General features: G+C 38.9%; 1 protein-coding gene across 1 annotated transcript; it reads right to left on the reverse strand.

Annotated features, from left to right (window-relative positions):
• Window positions 1-5,106: 5,106 nt before the first annotated feature.
• LOC127530034 (gastrula zinc finger protein XlCGF8.2DB-like) lies at window positions 5,107-5,589 on the reverse strand. Its single transcript, XM_051935687.1, has one exon. The coding sequence runs from the start codon at window positions 5,587-5,589 to the stop codon at window positions 5,107-5,109; it is 483 nt and encodes a 160-aa protein (XP_051791647.1).
• Window positions 5,590-14,542: the final 8,953 nt, after the last annotated feature.

Consider the following 14,542-nt stretch of genomic DNA (forward strand, 5'->3'; position numbering starts at 1 on the left):
CTTTGTGGCCATTCTGTTGCAGTTGGGGGATGTGGCCATTCTGTTGCAGTGGGAGGATGGAATAGCAGGCTGCTTGCTGCTTGTCTTTATCAGTACATTTACAGGACAAAAGACGCTGACAGAGAGGTGCGAACGGATTTAAGGTGGGCCGGATTTACAAGTTAGTGATGTGTCGTTCGCGAACGAGCCGGCTCTAAGAGATGATGCTTTGAAGCGAACGAGAGGAGCCAATGCCCGTCGAGCAGAGCCGAAACTGCGCAGCTCTGCTGAAAATCCATTCGGCAGGGGCGGGACTTTACTTATATGGGCACAGAGAACATTGGCTCATAATACCGGCTCGTTGACGAACAACACATCGGACTAGGATCGTACCATTATGTGAAAGAAGGAAGGGGGGCAGACGCTCCGAAGACAGCGAGTGTTGGTACAGGCCAGGTACACAGAGTGACACTGTCGTTTACATTCATACGTCCCATCAACAAGATTTGTGTGTAGAGCAATACAGGGGACTGCTGGATGCTGTCGCTGTGAAAACACAACACCATAACCTCCGCCCTGGACAATTGATCATTCTTCCCTCTACCTTTCAAGGCAGTCCAAGGTACATGCAACAGAACTACCAAGACACAATGGCAACTGTCCGCAAATGTGGAAAGCCTGACTTGTTCCTAACCTTCACCTGCAATCCTGCTTGGCCGGAAATCTCTAACGTCATTTCCCATCATGAGCAAACAGAACACAGACCTGACATCATTGCTCGCGTCTTTCATATCAAACTGCAAGATTTCCTAACAGATATTCTGGAGAAGAATATTTTCGGCAATGTTCTCACTTACATCTTCGTCATTGAATTGCAAAAATGTGGATTGCCTCATTGCCATATGTTACTTACACTTGACTCACAATCCAAAATAAGGACCAAGGATGATATATACAAATTTGTCTGCGCTGAGCTTCCAAATCCCGAAATACACCCTCGACTTTTCTAAATTGTCACTAAATGCATGGTACATGGTCCATGTGGAACGCTCAACGCCAACTCACCTTGCATGAAAAACGGCGTGTGTACCAAAAATTTCCCAAAGAACTTCAACGCCGAGACTCAAGAAAACACACAAGGATACCCCATATACCACCGAAGACAAGGCAGAACTGCCATTGTTGGCAAACATGATGTCGACAACCGTTGGATAGTTCCTTACAATCCCTGGCTTTCTCAGAAATTCAATGCTCATATTAACGTTGAAGTTTGCGCGTCCATTCAATGTATCAAGTATCTATATAAGTATGTCTACAAAGGACATGACGCTGCATCCATTGCACTTCACAGGGAGCCAGCTGATGGTGTTTTCCAACATGACGAAATACAGACTTTCCTTGATGGTAGGTATGTTAGTGCTCCTGAGGCTATGTGGCGTTTGAACGAGTACAGTCTTTCAGAAAAATCTCATGTTATTACACGATTATCAGTTCATTTGCCAGAACAACAAGTCATCTTCTTCCATGAGGGTCATGAGGAACAAGCACTACAAAAACAAGCCGACAAAAACACTATGCTCTTAGCATTGTTTGAACTCAACAAGACAGATCCCGAAGCTGTGGAGTTACATTACAATGATGTTCCCCAACATTACACATTCCAAAAGTCCTCTGGAAAATGGAAAAAAAGAATCAGAGGAGGCACAAAAGTGATCGGTAGAATGCCTGCTGTTGCCATTAACGACACTGAACATTATTACCTCAGACTTCTCCTTACGCGTTCCTTAGGCGTCACAAGTTTCCACCATCTATGAATGGTCAATGGCATCAAATGTGACACTTTCAAAGAAGCTTGCCAACAATTAGGTCTTCTTAAAGACGACAAGATATGGCTTGATACTCTTACAGAGGCATCCCAGATACGAATGCCACCATTCTTGCGAGAACTTTTCATTTTTGTCTGTGTCTTCAGCGAACCCCACAATGTTCCATGCCTTTGGGACACGCATAAACTCTCCCTTTCTGAGGACTTTCTCACAAAATATTCCACACGCACCACTTGCATGTATGCTCTCGCAGAAATTAATGACATGCTGCAACCACATGGTCTCAACCTGCACAAATTACACCTACCCCCCACTGACATTCCTCCACTGTGTCATTCATCTCCCACCTTCGACGCTCAGGCTGAACACTCACACGCTATGGAACACTACGACAAACTCAACAGAGAACAGAAACACACTGTTGATACTGTTTTACACTTTGCATACAGTGATTCCCATCCCCGACAAACATGCTTCTTCTTAGATGGTCCTGCAGGAACAGGGAAAACCTTTGTCTACAAAACTCTGATTCATACCATCAGAGCTAGGGGAGACATTCCTACAACCAACAGGAATAGCTGCAACATTGTTACCGAGTGGACGAACTGCACATTCCGTTTTTAAAATACCGTTGAGGGTGAATACTACTTCCACATACAACATCAAACCTACCTCACCATATGCTCAAAATCTTCTGCAATGCAAATTGATAATATGGGACGAGGCGCCAATGACACATGCATATGCATTCCAGGCAGTTGACAGGTTATTACGTGACCTCATGGGTGACACGCAGCCATTTGGAGGCAAAACAATACTATTGGGTGGAGATTTTCGACAAATTCTCCCCGTCATTATGCGTGGCTCCCACGCCCTTACTGTCGACAGTTGCATTAACAAGCAACCTTTGTGGCGTCACATACATGTTCTTACACTGACGACAAATATGAGAGCTCTTCCTGAAGAACAACATTTCGCAAAATGGCTCCTTGATGTTGGAGACGGGAAAACGGAACACCTGTGACATTGCCTTCACATTGTTTTCCTTTTATTTCTGATCCCGTTCAACACCTATATGGTGACAGTGACTTCTCAACTGTCACTCTGGAACAGCTCAGTACACGAGCTATATTAAGCATCACCAACGAAGACTCGCTACACCTTATTGAACAAGTGCTGAAACTTATCCCTACCGACGAAGTGACTTTCACCAGCGTTGACTCCATCGTCACAGACGATCCTGCATATCAACTTTCATTCCCTGAAGAATTTCTTAATAGTCTTACTCCCACTGGCATGCCTCCGCATAAACTCAAAATTAAAATTGGTTCAGTCATCGTGCTTCTCAGAAACCTCCTGCCAGCAAAAGGTTTTCTGTAATGGCACTAGACTGACTGTTACCAGCATTCACCGCAATGTACTGGAGTGTAAGACTATCGCAGCTGCTACCTCACAAACTGTCTTTATTCCCCGGATATCCCTGACCCCATCAGATTCAAATTTGCCTTTTACTTTTACATGCAGACAATTTCCTGTTAGATTGGCCTTTGCAATGACAATTAATTAGGCGCAGGGACAAACTTTCAAAAAGATATGCCTGTATCTGCCAAAACCAGTTTTCAGTCACAGACAATTGTATGTTGCTCTCTCCAGAGTTCCATTTTTTTATTCACTCACAGTCGTATCCTCAAACCCACCCCATTTGGACAACTGTGTCTTTCAGGAAGTGTTCACCCATCAATAAATAATTATACGGCGTATGGTACGCCGCGGGTTGGCTAGTACAGATGTATTGCTGTTAGTGTAAGAAGCCCCAGTTGTATTTCTTGACACAGATCCACGGTGTGCATATTTTGGGCGGTACACAATACCAAAGGCTTTTAAGATATTCCAGTCTGACCGTTTGCTCTGAACAAATTGTTTAATAGACAGAAATTTATCGTGAGAGTATTTCATCATTCAGCAAAGCCAGGATTTAACTGTCAAACAGCAAGCTGAAGTAAAAGCAGAGCAGCACAGTGGGGAAGGTAAGAGGTGACAACAACACAGCAAGAGTCCAGTAGAAAGCTTGGGTGTCCCAGTACACAGTAACGGGCAGTCAGCAGGTGTGATACCCCTAGTGTCACAAGTCCCCACGGAAAGCCGATGAGAAATGGTCAACAATTCACACAAAAACATCATGAAACATGGACTGAAGTACACAAAAAACAAAAACAAATTGGCCAGCAGGGCCACCACAACCAGGAAAGACTTACAGGTGGGCCCGGGCATTGGGTCATTTCTTTATTGAAGCACAAAAAGAAAGTGCGGACAGCAATCCAGTACATTAAAGAAAATGGAACTTTCCCAAATACTCGACCGCCATGTCAGGCAACAGGCTGGACAATCGAAAAAAAAGTTTTATTCAATGAAGCTCACAGAAATTCAAATAAATTGTCTCACAGGCTGCAAACCCAGCAAAGGCAAAATCCCTAAAAATAAATTCAAATTGAGGACAAAAAGTATCTGTTTGGATCCTTGAACAAAACACACAGTTTGAAAAAGTGAAAAGCAATGCAAACTGAGAAAGGCTCTTTGCAAATTTCAATAACAGTGTTATTCACAGAGAGTTGTGGCAGCAAACATGCACCTGTGTTCCCTTCCTGCGTTGTCTTCAGGTGACCACTGGACTTTCTGCAGTTTCCTTAATTTCTTGCACGTTTGTGTCCTGACCATGTCCACTGTGGTGGGACCAGCAATCCTGTCCATTTGGACTGACAACAATCGCTACAACCATCACCTAAAATGTTGCTGAGACAGGGGGTGGGCACCTTTCATTGAGGGAGGTGGACGGCCACTTTGAATTTCTTTTAGGGTCCCTTTTAAAATAGATTTATCTTGAGGAGGTTTGGTGTGCAACAAAGCCCACAATATGAAGATATTCATCAAGCCCTGAACAGTATGGAGACTTACATTTCTCTCCTTCCTGTGCTCCTTCATTCTTCACCCTCCAGCTTACAATTTTAAGGCTTCTATCTAGGTTAAATTCTCAGCAATGGATTCATTTGAGTACTTTTAAGACAGACATGAACGTGATTCTGGAATCATGATGTGAACTTTTCACTGCTACAGGCCTTGTTTTAGTACTTGTATCATCCCTATTAAGCCTACTTTCCACTATGAGTTCTTTTGAAGATCTGGAGGTTATTCATTATGGCAAATTATTTAAAACAATCAGAAGAACATGGTTTTTCTCACGTGTGCATTTTTACATGTTTTTGTGTTTCTGAAGGTTGTCAATGCTGGTAAATCCCCTACCACATTATGGACAATAATGTGGCTTCTCTCCTGTGTGATGTCTTCTGTGCCCCTGAAGATTGCTCATTGTTCTGAATTGCTTTCTACATTCTGAACAACAATAGGGCTTCTCTCCAGTGTGAATTTTTCTGTGCTCCTGAAGATTGCCCTTTGTTCGGAATTGCTTTCTACATTCCGAACAACAATATGGCTTCTCTCCAGTGTGAATTCTTCTGTGGGCCCTTAGACCATGCTGTTGTTGGAATCGCTTACCACAGTCAGAACAACAATATGGCTTCTCTCCAGTGTGAATTCTTCTGTGCTCCTGAAGACTGCTCATTGTTCGGAATTGCTTTCTACATTCTGAACAACAATAGGGCTTCTCTCCTGTATGAATTGTTATATGTTTACGCAAGCTGCCAATGGTGGTAAATCCTTTTCCACATTCTTGACAGGAAAATGGCTTCTCTCCAGTGTGAATTATTGTGTGCTGCTGAAGATTGGTCATTGTTCGGAATTGCTTACTACATTCTGAACAACAATAGGGCTTCTCTCAAGTGTGAATTGTTCTGTGTGTCTTTAGACTGTGCAGTTGTTGGAATCGCTTACCACAGTCAGAACAACAATATGGCTTCTCTCCTGTGTGAATTCTTCTGTGCTCCTGAAGATTGCTCATTCTTTGGAATTGCTTCCTACATTCTGAACAACAATAGGACTTCTCTGCTGAGTGAATTGTTACATGTTTATGAAGGCTGCCAATGGTGGTAAATCCTTTTCCATATTCTGGACAGGAAAATGGCTTCTCTCTGGCGTGAATTATTCTGTGTTTTTTTAGATGTATCATTTGTTGGAATATCTTGCCACATTCAGAACACTCATATGGCTCCTGTTGTGTTTGACACAGATTACCATTCCTGAACATACATTTACTTTTAACCAAATCCCTCTGTCTCTGGTAGACTGTGGTTAAGTCTGAATTGAGTATCTGAGTTTGAGTGGTGATCACACCTACTGTATTTAGTTTCATCACCGGCTGAGAATCATCCTGCAAAGAGGCGGGTATCCCATTCTCTGATGGTAATGTCAGGTTCTTCATATTCTTATCATGTACTGTCTGTTGAGATCTGCACTGAGGAGATGTCAGAGCCAATGGGGATAAGAAGAAGCTGCCATTGGCTTGTAAGGCTACTGAAAAAAAAACAAACATGGAGATAAAGGTGAGCTTTCAAATGAGATCTGTGAAGAGACAACCATTTCCTATCAGTATTAATCCAGCTTCATTTTACTGATTCTGATTTGTCTGCAAACATGACCAAAAAAAAAAAGTAAAAAGGTATAAAATTGAGTGCCAGATGGGTAGAAAGGAGGATGGACATTATTTTAGTTTTTAGCCATCCCTGATTATTATATTTAAGTGAAAGTTAAGCAACTGAATTAGTTTGGTAATACATTTGTTATAGCAATGCTTCACATGCTTTCTGGACCTGTACAATCTTTAGATAAGAGCTGAAAGAAAGATAAATAAATCTACTGGGGACAAAAATATACTTGGAAATAAAAATATGCAGAGGAAAAATACGCTGAGTTTAAGGACTGCAACACATTACAGTTGTTTTCTGAAACATTGCTTTACCAATGTGCTTTTGTGATTGTTTCACATTTCTGTGTATTTATATTAAAAAGCTCATTTAAGATTTTTAAAAGAAAGGCATGGATTTCTTAAAGTAAGCTATTGCAACTTCTATCCCGAATAGTTTTACACCCTTGATTACTGAAAAGAAAATGCTATGGCCAACCGTGAAATGTGTGGCGTAAGATAATTGACCAGAGTTCAGTTCATGACTTCATTACATCCTTTGAAGCTCAAGAAAATGCTGAGAAAAACAATTAAACCTTTGGAGGATAATGGGGTGGGGGCACAATTGTATTGGAGAGGTTTCATTGGTGAGTTGGGGGCTACACAGCCACAAAGAAAGGAAGTTTCAGACCCTCTCACGTGCTTTCTTTAAAGTGAAACTCGACGTTTCATTGGGGATTCAGTTGTCCTCAAATCATCGGCTTATCACTAATAATAGGCAAACATTTGCCCATCAACTGCCGCACACCAAACCTCTGTGGCACAGTCTGTTGTACACTTTAAACACTTGATTTAAAGAGATGATATACATAGTTTTCTGAATACTTCAGCTTCTTCTTGCAGTTCCTTCTTTTCACAAACCACTTTTCAGGAAAAAATGTGGAATTAGCTATTTAAAGTCCTTATTAATGGTAAGGATTTCTATATACATTTGCTCATATAGTACAGTTATTTAAAATATCACTCATCTCCAGTGCACTGCATCAAGGCGAACACGTGAATGCAGAGCTGCCAGAGTCAAGGAGCTTTACAAGCCAGCAGTCATAATGAGGACTAAGGGGTGTCATGAAGATAATGTAAGTGTTTCTTTATTTTCTTAAAGAATAAAAATTAATTACAATTTCAGCTTTTAATTTAACAGACATTTGAATTAGGAAGGGAACATAAGAAACATTTGTAAGTATATGTCATGTTCTACTGGTGGACACAAGCTGCACCTGCGGTATTCAAACATTAAAAATTCATATGCCAATATCAGTAGGCTTTGTGCCTAAGGAACCCAACTACCAATCTAATTCTATAACATTTCAGTTATGATTTACAAGGTCTGATGCTAATCTTTCTAATCATAAAATAGGTCAATACGAATGTAATTGAAGTGAAGAATTCATGGAATTACAAAATTAAATTCAGTTCAAGCCCCCACCCAAGAGAAAGAAAGGATGGCCAACAGTCAGAGTACGCCTTTAAATGTAAACCTGTGGCACCACTGGGCAGATATGACCACAATCTTAACAGCTCCCTTACTATTAATGGTAACAGCTCTCTTACTATTAGTCAAGTTAGAAGCTCTTGTATTTTCTGTACAGTTTTGATTTCCCCCCTTGGAGTACAAATAAAGTACTATCATAATGTTGTGTTCAAGTATTACAGAGATACTTGTCCGTCAGTGCTCCGTCCTGTTACCCAAAGGGTGTTTGGAAAAATGTGAATTTCATCAGGAGTACACAGAGGAGTGTGCATAGATAAAATGTACAGGCTGGGGAGTTGGAGAGCTTTACCTGTGTGAGGGCCTAACAAGTGGGCTGGTGGGATCTGCATGGGTATGTCCAGAGAAAACCACTGCTTTGACTTAATTACACCGATTAAAATCTAAATAGAACAAATCAACCTCTGTGGTAGTGATACTGGAAATTGAAGTGAAACACAGTTTTTCACTTCACAAATAATGATTCCAGCTAAATTCATTCCACTGACAAAAAGAAATATGTTTAGTTCCGGTCTGGATGTACTTTTCTTACAATCATTTCAGGTATTTGCCCATCATTTAGTTTTTATTGAAAGATCATTGGAGAAATAAAGAAAGTAAGTCTAAGGGCACAGGGCTCATTTCCTGACAGATGAAGACATTTTGTTGAGCTTTTGGATGTGCGTTTTTATTGTTCTTGTAATACAATGCCTGCTTTGCCAATTATGATGACACTCACAATCCTGAAGATGCAGAGAACACCAAAAGGAAACTTAAAGCTCCATAGAACAAAAATCAGTAAAAGGGAATTGTTTTATGAGTTTTCCATCTGAGAAAAAATGGTAATATGCCTAACGAGGCATTTTGGATTTTTTTGTACATAAAAAACACAGTATAGTACCATTTTGACAAAGGTGGCGCAGTGGTATTGCTGCTGCTTTGCAGTAAGGAGACTGTGGAAGATTGTGGGATTGCTTCCCGGTTCCTCCCTGTGTGGATAGCGCTTTGAGTACTAAGAAAAGCGCTATATAAATGTAATGAATTATTATTATTATTAACTTTTCTACTCTGTGATGATGCAGTCGTGGAGCATAAATAGAATCAACCTGACGGATATTCTGTCAAAAACCTGCATTGCACAGTTAAGGAAAGTGAAACGAGTAAACTTGAAAGTGTAATGAGGCTGTGTTGAGCATTACACTAATTCATTACTAGCCGATGATATTAGATGGCAGTAGCATTTTACTTTGTACCGCGTTACCCCGAGCCCTCATCACCGACTTACTCCAACAAGTGTTTCCAACTCCTGCATGCTGCCCATCTGACTGCACTTTCACTGTCATTTTAATGTGCCTAATGGTGGTCAATGCCAGTCATGTCAGTGTTTAAAAAGAGTAAAGGTGATAAATTCTCAAGGATAAAAATAATTTTCTCATTATAAAATGTGAAACATATGATTTAACTTGTTGTCACAAAATGCACAAACCAAAACCAGCCTGAAATTTTAAGATCAGTGATAAAGAAAATGCTGTGCATGTCAAGTCAAACCCATAAGCCCTGAGCCTCATATAGTTTTTGTATTTTAGCACCTACCTTCTCCAGCAGGACTTGCATCTGATGCTTTGACTGTCCTCTTAATGTCAGATTCCAACCTTGCATGGACAGAATGTTGCTGTAGGGAGCAATATCTACTGGGGGTCAATTGTAATCCAGGACCTTCTTCATCTGGATAAGAACACTGCCTGTATGACTCAGAACTGAGGACTTCATCCTTTATGCTGTTGACAGTTTTGTTTTTCTGCACATCAGTGATGTAAGACAACAGCTCAGAGTCTACTGTAAAGTCCATAGGTCCACTATCACAATCTTCCTGCTTGTTCATGCAGACACTCTCCTGTTCAAGTTGTCCAGAACTCCATTTACAGTGCTCTTCATCAACCTCTATACCATGCATCAAAAGGAGGCCCCAGTGCATTTTGAGATATGTTTCTTGCTCATACTTACACACTTCTTCTGAGACCCCCTCTTCACATATATATTTCGCATGTTGTGGTCCTTGGAGAAGGCAAACTCAGCTGTTCATGTCAGATACAAGGAAATAGCCACCTCCTTGTGATCTGTAGAGAGAGAAGAGTAAAAATAAGAAGTTCTCCTAAAAAATGTGTGCTTTGGAGGCGACTCATTCAGTCATCCCTCACAGCTCATTACAATCAGACCCCTCTTGAACACTGGCACTTTTGGCTGGAAAATTGGTGAATAGAGGGTCACACAGAATAAGAGAGACACTGTCAGAAGTGGAAGTGAGAGAAAGGTACTGTCAGAAGAGGGAAAGTTCCTGGCTTAGATATGGTGACTGAGTGTTGAAAAGTGAGTGCAGATGGGGTCTTTTCTGACCCTAACTTAAGGAATGTGATGGAAATGAATGTGAAAGCAGTGGACATAGCAATGAAAAGACCATTGGAATTGCATGAAAGGGAGTGGTGTGAAAGATCTGAACGTCAGCTGAAGAAGAATAGGGCCTCCAGTAAATGGGAGGAAGAGTGGGAACGGCACTGTGCTTGAAAATGTGTTAGGCTACCAGTAGCAGTAATGAGAAAAAGTTGACGGAATAATACCATAAAAATACATAAAATGAAGATCTATTAATACAGAGTATGTGGACATACAGTAGAAGCATTAAAGCACAAGATTAACAGATATCTCAACATCAACATCAAACACTCAACAACAAGACAGAAACCCAATAAAAATTTATGAACTTCCAATTCTCAGTCCCTGGACAAAGTTCTGAGTCATATTGTACAGAAATGTAATAGACACGATTAATGATCTTCAGGACTACAACTTTAAAAAAATACTTTGTACAATTTAAGGCACTCTTTATATTACATCACAAACATTATTACACACACTCATTAACCAACAAAGTGTCTTATAATTCAATTTCAAGGCAGATCTGAGACATTGAAGCTGCACTTGATCAAAAGTATATGGAGAAGACACTGAGAATGCAAGGGCTGAAAACAGATGGGAAAAAAAAGTTTTTATTGGATAGGAAATAGCATTGAGGACATCATTGAAAACTGGTAAAAAAAAAAAAAAAACCCACACAATTATGAGAACTAAGCTGAACTTGCTCTTCATATTCATGTATTTTAGGAAGGAAAAAACATTTTTTGTCAAATTCAACCATTTTTAAAGCACACTGGCTGTGTGCTTCACCTCTCTAGAACTCCACCACAGCAGGGCTGTTCATTCTTCCATCACATACTTTTCACTTGAAGAGTTGTCTCCAAGCCCCATTATTGAAAAAAGACACCTGGGTGTGAACTGCTGTCACTGTTCTGTAGACCCCCAGATAGCAAATTTCATCTGGCCCAAATCTGGTCCACTTCTGCTAGGACTTTCTGGCCCACTTACCACATGGATTGATGGCAAGAGAGTGGACCACATCCGGATGCCGCATCCCAGCCAAAACAAAATTAAAACTCAGCCAAAACTGCCGAAGTCTGCCCAGCACTGAACCAGATGAAAATTAACTGGGCCTCATGTGGGCCACAGGTCAGATTTTCACTTTGCTCATTTAAATATAATTAAAATAATTTAAATATATAATTAATATAATTGTATATAATTTATAAATTATAAATATATAATTTATAATTTAAATATAATTATACACCCTAGTAATATAATTATAAGTAGTAGTAAATAATATTATAACTATATACTATACTATATAGTTCTATACTATTCTATATTCTTTATGACTATAGTATTACATAGTATAATAGTATATAGTATTAACTATATACTATACTATACTATTCTATATACTATATGACTATAGTATTACATAGTATAATAGTATATAGTATTTTAAGTTACACTATTACTTATTTAAATATCAATTATTTACTCTTACTTTCCATATATGCTATCCGACTATTATCTACTGCATATCTTTAATATGAACAAACAAACCCAAATACGCATATTTAAACTTATTACATTTTATTGTCATATACAGTGTAATGCATTTCAACAAACAGAACAATCCTGAATCTGCATTACATAATCAGTAACAAAATTACTAATACTAAAGTTTGTAGATGTGACAATAATAAAAGTAAATGTTTTATTTATATAGAAAACAAACAAAACAAAGTTCCTTGCGTTTCTGACATATCCAAATAAATAAACCACCATGACAAAATAGTCTATAATACATTTACAATTTATACAGTTTTGCATTACCATTTTCTTATGAATCATGTGAGCATACACATGGAAAAATAACAAATAAGCCTGTATGTGCCTAAAAAACATCACATAGGTGAGATACACATATTATAAAATAGATTTTTACTTTACATATTGAACTTAATTTTAACTGTTGTCTTGCACAATGAATTATTTAAATACACAAACAGGGAAAGGTTTCCTAAATGCAAGTCTTTAAAACAAGCACAAAACAAGAATGTATCAAACAGTGATGGTAAAAATTTCAGTCAACAAAATGTACAAACATTAATTATATAAAGTCCATGATTGGATACCCAGTATTACACACAGTTCCAGATGGTGCCTGATGTTAGAACTCAGAAAGCATTGAATGAGCACTAATCTCTTTGGGAAGGTTGTGGCAGATCAAGTTATCACATTTGTCCAGCTTGTCCTCAGCAAAGGTTTAGAAGGCTGGTCTTAATGATGACTTGAAACAACATGCATTTCACCTGCAGCCAAGAAATCAACAGTTGATCAGTTACTTGAAATTATACAATTTCCTAATTAACTTCTTACTAGACATGTTTGAGGGTTGATAGTGCTCACCTGATTCTTGATAGCTGTTCTTCCTCTGACGCTCCATTCTTGCTCGTCTCCCTCCATCCCTATCTGCAGCCAGATGAAGCCTTCTCTTAATCCACATTTCTATTTCCTGAGTTGTGGCTCTTGATGTTACAGAGTTTCTTCATACTGCATCTAAAGAACAGTCATTATACAGTCTGAGTCAATCAGCAGTTGATACTTGGTTATTTGTCAGACATGAGCATTGACTGCATCCAACCATAATGGTAAAGAAACAGGCTGCAAGTGCAGGCTATGTCTTTGTTGTTTATTTTCAGTAAACAAAGCGACTATATAAAATGTAGTTGTATTCTGACAAGAAACAATATTTACAACTAGAGATATTTGTACAATACAGTATTTGCATTCGTTACTGCCTAAATGACTGGCTTTAAATACTTCCCTGTAGTTAGTTCACAAACATGACCAATTGCTTATCACTAATGTTTAACCCGATTACAGGTTAGCATCACTGCTGGCTGAAGACTTTAAGACCCAAAGTAGAATTTTATTCTGTACAAATAGATTGCACTCTGATGCAAAAGCTTCTTTTCCTCTCTCTGTGTCTCTGGAGAACAAGCTGGGGTATGCAAAAATGACAAATTCCTAATGTAAGAACTTGTATATGGAAAATAAAGTAGTTATCATACATGGCTATAATTTCCCTTTATTCTTTAACACCATTTAGTATTTTGCCTGATACATTTCATTTAATGTTGAATGTTAAACATTAGATCTTTTTTCCCCCCATTCAACTGGGGTTTCCTTGGTGGCCAGAGGGCCCTGAGCAGCCACTTAGTTTGTTTACATCTTGACCTGGCTATTAAAAAAGTGTTCCTGTGTTAAGGTTTTTTCAAACAGTAGCTTCTGACAAGGAAAGTGACATTTAATAAGGAACTATTGTCCATGTCATTGTGAAATCTAAGATGGTTAATGCAGAGAACATGTACACTTTTAATCTGGTCATAATGCATATAGTTTACCTTTAATAGCTTGATTTATTGTAAACAAACAACAAAAAGATACTCATTTCACAGAAATTTTCAGTCACAGGTTACTTCATTTTAAATGGCAGTGTATGCATATTGAAATCATTATAAATACTCACCAATCACAATATCCTCAATGTGAAGGCTATGAAAACATGTTTTTCCATTTATTCCCCTCCAGTTAAGTTGTTTGGCCAATGAATTGGTCAAAGTTTGCCTCATGATTCTCCACACCGTGTCTCTCACATCAATGCCTCCTTGAATCCCAAGCAATGTAATCTGCCAAAGGTTTACAGAAAGAAAAAAAATAATTCACTGGAGTTCATAACTTCTTAAGATGCTCGATGCAATAGAAACATTAGGAGGAATCGGAACAAGCAAAAAAGTAAAATATACTAGAAGTTCAAGCACCTATGTTTTTAGGTAGCTTTCCAATAAAGCTAATATAGGTGGAGCTATATAATAAAATGTACATGCTGAATCTTTGGGGTAAGCTTGGACATGGGACTCCAAGCACCATTTGATATGATATGCCAGCAGTGTCAAATAAAAAAAAAGCTTTTGACAGTCCTTTAGCATATTGTCATGCCCAATACTGACGGCCTTTACAGATGTTATCTGTGGTCAGACATGTCAAGTTATGAGCACTTCATTTAATTTTCAACAAAGATTTGACTACAGTAGCAGTCTTCAATACTCCCAAAAACTGACAACCGTGCTCGGATAGGAATTTTTTCAGTCCTTTTAAAAATGTAATGTTGTAGACTGTTAAAAGCTATTCTGACTTAAATAATTAACA

This window comes from Erpetoichthys calabaricus, chromosome 1, assembly GCF_900747795.2.
Source record: "Erpetoichthys calabaricus chromosome 1, fErpCal1.3, whole genome shotgun sequence".
Taxonomy (NCBI): domain Eukaryota; kingdom Metazoa; phylum Chordata; class Cladistia; order Polypteriformes; family Polypteridae; genus Erpetoichthys; species Erpetoichthys calabaricus.